A 5,710-nucleotide genomic window follows, 5' to 3' on the forward strand; every position below is an offset into this window, starting at 1 on the left:
GCGTTTCCGCGATGGCTGCCTCCAATCGAGTTAAGATTAGCCTGTCCTCCAGAGTAGGTATCTTTTGTCCCAACAGCTCGTTCATTTCATCCTGAATTTTTTTCTGCACAGAAACAAGGACATATAGAATTCGAAGAGATTGTACGATAGATTAATAACTTTCCATCAAGAAAAATATTCATTTAAAAGGATATCTCTTGTACGAAAAGAAACAAATTTAAGGATAAAAGCGTACTTGTTCGTCCGGATATGCTGCCATGAACAGGAGGAACCAACGAAAAGTTGTAAGAGTAGTATCGACGCCTGCACCATAAAGGTCGGCTAGTAGATGATAAAATTGCTGTTGTGTAAAGTGTTCATTATTCGCATTGGTATTCATTGCCTCGTCGAAAGCCGCAAGGAAATTATCCGTTTTCTCTGGTTGAGCACGATACTCGTCGATAATCATTTGATATTGTTTATGTGTTTTTAGCTTGCCATCGATAAGTGATTCCATTACTTTGCCATATCGTGGTAAAAATCTAAACAGTCAATAAAATCCAGCAAAAAAATTTTCTTTTAGCACCCAAATCATATGGATTGAAATTAATCTCTTAACTTTTAAATGTACATTTTGTTATTATTAACTTGAATATGGTTAATTTACAACAATAAGTAATATTAGACCAATATGTGAATAACACAACTAACAAGGGAAGTGCATGAAGTGATAATCACAAATGAGTAGATATGAATTATTAGGGAATGGAAGAGTTTGTTTTACGTTACTTTTACAGTTTTTATAATAACAAACTTTTTATAATAACAATTTAATATAATGATGTTGCAAATTTTATGACTGTAATAATGACTAACTAAACGCTAAGGTTACATTAAGATCTCTTTTGAAGTTAAAAAAGCAAGGTTAACCTTTAAGGTTAAAAAAGTCACTTCGAAAAATAATTGTTATCATTACACGTTACTTATTGAAAAAAAGTAATAAGTAATGAATAACTTATGTGCCGTAAAGAAATATTTTTATTTAAAACACAGTTTTTGCAATACAAGCATATTTTGTATTTTATATTTCAACCAAGCATATGAAAGTATTATGTATTTTGGATTAAAATAAAAAGATTGAGTGTGAAGCTAGTGTCTCACTTGATGGAAACTCATTGAGAGTTCTATGGTAATTCTCGGGTAGTTTTGAATGTGTCCGAAGAGTTCCGATGATATAAATTATTAGTTAATTTGGTAATTAGGGGAAAGTGGGGGAACTGTGTGCAGGTAATTGTGCGCATCCTAGTTTGGTACTTTTCCAATATAGAGATGAAGACATCACCGTGATAAAATTTTTACGCAGAAGGTCATCCTTTTAAGATATAACTACAAAAGATACGACGTAAATACGTTGCTAACCAGAGAAATACATAAAAGTGAAATCACATTTTTTTCTTGTTATTTAGCGTTCAGAAAATAAGGTGATAAGTCCGTATTTTTAATTTATTTATTTAAACTTACACACATTATTAAAGTACATTATTATATGCGTCTTTTGAGCTGTTATTTATTAAGGGGGGCATCTCATGTATCGTGCTGAAAATAACGTAATTTTTCGGAATTTTTTAATAGGAGACTATACGACAAATTCTTTTGAAATCTTCAGGACATGTTATTGTAATATTGAGCTACTAAAAAAATATTTTTTTTATAGAAAAACAATGTGAATTTTATATTTATAATAATTTAATTTTTGTGCGTCGGCGTTGACGGCGTGCAATGTAACGCTGCTTGTATTCATCCGAAACAAAAAAAATAAAAATAATTTCTTTTTTGTAGGGTTATTAATTAAATCTATTTTTAAAGAGAATAATATCAAATTATAAAAATGGCAATACATAGAAGAAAAAATTTAGATTTTTACAAAAAATTTTCGTGTTATGTAATAAAAGTAATTTATTTAAACAATACGATTATAAATAAAGATTCAATTTATGTGAGGAAAGTATTTATCTAAATCTGTGCAGGGAGGGCTCAATCGGATGAATAGTTTTTGAGTTATCTTGCACGGCAATTTTAAAAAAGTACTGTACGGTCGAAGCTAGATCTTAAAATGCTTTAAATAATTCAATCTTGAATCACTAAATATGATATATATGTACTTGATATATATAGGGGAGACCGGGATTAATAAATTATAGGGGTAAGTAAAATAATCGAGACTACGTTACAAACAAATCACACGAGACAAGCGTAAAGCACCCGTCTGAGCACACAACAGCGCCTGCCGCTCAGTCTGCTGTAACATTTCGTTACTAACACATCTATGATAGAAGTTACGCTACAATTTTAAAAAATCGTACACCTAAGTAAACATTTTTATTCTTAAAGTTTTTGTTTTACAATCGTATATAATTGTCTGAGATATTTTATTTCCATTTAGACAGTAAGCGTAGTTTTTACTTAGTAAAGTCCAACAGAATTTTTTTATTTATCTATCTTTGTTATCGTATAGTGTTAATGTTTTTATAAAATGAATGGATGGGACTAGTAGGCTAACCACAATACGAGGCTATATGACTAATTTAGTGACGAGTCTGATAGTATCTACTCCCAAACTTCTTGGAATGAAATCTCACTCTAAAAGAGTGAAAATACAGTTAGTTTTGAAAAAGAGTGAAAATGTTTCACTTCTTGAAAAAGAGTGGCAATATTTCATTCCTTTAAAGAGATTTACCTCAGTGGTAATATAATAAAAAAAATAAATAAAATATAATTAAGTACATAAGTAAATATAAATAAGTAAAATATGTAATAATAAAAATAAGTTTAGTTCCCTCATGTCCTCGATAAAACTAGGCTTATTCGACGTGTTTTTACACGAAAGAAACGAATTTAGCAAAAAGAAGCATTGTTTTGCCTTGTGAATTGAAATATTAATTTAAAAAGTTAAAGTTTGTTAAGAGTTAGAAAATTTATCATTCACTACGCCCTGGTAAAAACGTTGATAGAGAACGATAGAAAAATCCTATCGTTTTAAATATGAAATTTGGTTCGTAAATTCATTAATTTGAATCAAATCTTACAGGAATCTTGTATAAATCTTACAAAATCCGATAAAACACGATAGGATTCATATCCTATCGATCAATCGTGATGCTCGCGAGGTTAATAGATAGAAAATGATATAAACTTATAGAAAACGATACAAATTGATAAAAATCCTATCGTTTTCAATCATTCTGTATCAACTTTTATCAGTAATAATAGTTAAATTACATGTATAAGAAATTTTTCATGCATGAATATGTATAAATATTAGGCCTCGGTGGTCTAATGGCTCAGGACGTTAGTACGGAATACAAGAGATCCGAGTTCGACTCCCGGCCGAGGTAATATTTTTCGCAATAAGTTTAATTACAGTTTTTCAGCATATTAATATCTTTGAAATATGCCTGATCGAAATTATTAGAATTTAATTTAATTCGCGAAATTTACTATAGTGATTTAATTGTGTTTAGTCCGGAAATATTTCGGTGCACAATTCGTTAGACTATAATTGTGGTATATATGTCAAGTACATATATATCATATTTAGTGATTCATATTTAAATAATTCAGATTGAATTATTTAAAGCATTTTAAGATCTAGCTTCGACCGTATAGGGCTCTTATTTATCGGTTGTGTCTCTCACATACGCGGTCTGAAAAATGATGGCGCTTCTTAATTTAAAATTATTATGTTTAACATTAGCGGTCTTTCAATCTTATTATTGTTAAATTATTAAATTATGCAAAAAAAAATTTTCGATTTTTTTTATTACATGAGGTGCCCCCCTTATTGTTTAAAAAAGTAGTTTCGAGAAAAATACGTTTAAAGTTTTAGGTATACAACCAACGATTTTCGAGTACTTATAGCTAATCTGCTATGCCGGGCCCATAAAGTAAATTTGAATGTACACACTATAGAGTATAATGTTTCTATAGGATGCACAAAATAAATATTCCAGTTATGTTCAAAGCCTTAGGGTGCCATTACATGAAGCGCGGAAATGTGGAAACGCGAAAGACAAAATTAACTAAAGTTTACTAAATTTCAGCGTTTTCGCGCGTTCTGTTCCGCCTGTTTTATCTCTTAATATTACATGGAGCACAATTTGAGTAGAAAAACGGAACGGAGAATTAGAAATTATTAATTTTTAATGGTTTTTTCTCCATGGAAAGGCAGCCTCATGGAATCGAATTATTAGGGTGAAAACCCATGCAGCGGACCAATTACAAGCATTCCGCATCAATTGCAGTTGGTGCAGAACGCTTGTGATTGGTTCCACTCTCGTTCCGCGTTACGCTATTCTGCTGCATGGGTAGGAACCCTTAATTTTGTCTTCTGCGTTTCCGCGTTTCCACGCTTCATGTAATGGTACCCTCAGGGTCGACAAAGGGGACGCACCGCGCGCTCGGTGCTTTACCTACTTGACGGTCCGCAATAAAATCGTCTGTAATTACGTCAATTCTTCGAATTTCGTTCTAAAACTCAAGGAACATATTTTTGGTGAGTTAAATTATTAATAATTTTAAATTAAGAAGCGCCATAACGGTCAGAACGTTAAGATGTTGAACTATTGTAAAACGATTTTTTTTATTACATGAGGTGCCCCCCTTAAATTTGATTAGGAAGTATTGAAGTAATCGTATTTCATATCGAGTCAGGTCGCAGCGGGCAATTGTGCGCAAGGGTTTTGAATTACCCATCTTCCATATATATGTTCTTTTTGACGACGGTGCATGCACTTTCTGTACCTAGTGCAAGGTGCAGAACAATTTACGTTTTATTTGCCGGAATTGATGTCACTGCAAAATAGTGCATGTGTTCTATTTCAACGGAACACTTGAAAATTGGTGTATAGGTACAAGAACTTTTGTACCATCTTCCATCGTTAACTCGTTACCGGATAACACCGTGTATTGGAAAATACGTGCATTTGTAAGTTCAAAAAACAATGAAGAGGAAAAAAAGCACTTTCTTTATAGATTGTGATGCAAATGATTTCATTTATGATGAACAAGGATTTTTAATCGGTACCTCTAAAGGTAAATAAGATCTATATTAATTTATTATAAGGTCTATATTTATTTATTACTATATTAAGTTATTTAAAAAATTAATACTAATAATAATAATAATAAGCTCGGGAAGCAGCCGCCAGTTGGGGCCCGCCAACGACACGTAGACTAGGTTCATTGTGTCTTCCCGGCCGTACTATCTCCAGATCAGATCAGACCTGTCTTCCTCCAGAAACGGAGGAGGTCCCTGACCTGGAGTTGACATACCTGCTCAGGCTCGAGAAATATCGAGCCCAAAAGAAGCCGCCTTTGTCCTGCATACGCTAGGCATTCACATAACACGTGGAGAGAGGTTTCTTCCTCGTGTTCGCACTTCCTGCACTTCGGGTTATCACTGTGCCCCATCTTTTGCATGTGGTAGTTAGTTAGAAGCCATGGCCCGTGTAGATCTGCACCGCCAGCCTAGCTTCCCTTCTCCTCAAGGCCCTAATGCTCCTGGCAAGGTCCCTACTGGGCGTCTCTCCCAGCAGGGCTCTCGCCTGCTTGCATTTGGTTCTTGTCTCTTCCTTCCAATAGTTGATATGACGGTCCCGAAACCAACCCTTTATTTTTGCCCTGCAGATGCAGCTGGGCAAACCTAGAGCCGGTTCCGGTCCCACCAGCCTGG

General features: G+C 33.5%; 1 protein-coding gene across 1 annotated transcript in view; it reads right to left on the reverse strand.

The window, feature by feature from the left end:
- phtm (cytochrome P450 enzyme phantom) overlaps nucleotides 1-5,710 on the reverse strand; it is a 51,404-nt gene that overhangs the window by 1,596 nt on the left and 44,098 nt on the right. Inside the window, 2 exon segments of the mRNA XM_018454601.1 lie at nucleotides 3-103; nucleotides 236-521. Coding sequence (XP_018310103.1) covers nucleotides 3-103; nucleotides 236-521 — 387 coding nt within the window.

The sequence above is a fragment of the Mycetomoellerius zeteki genome, unplaced genomic scaffold, assembly GCF_001594055.1.
Source record: "Mycetomoellerius zeteki isolate Tzet28-1 unplaced genomic scaffold, Tzet1.0 scaffold44, whole genome shotgun sequence".
NCBI classification, from domain to species: domain Eukaryota; kingdom Metazoa; phylum Arthropoda; class Insecta; order Hymenoptera; family Formicidae; genus Mycetomoellerius; species Mycetomoellerius zeteki.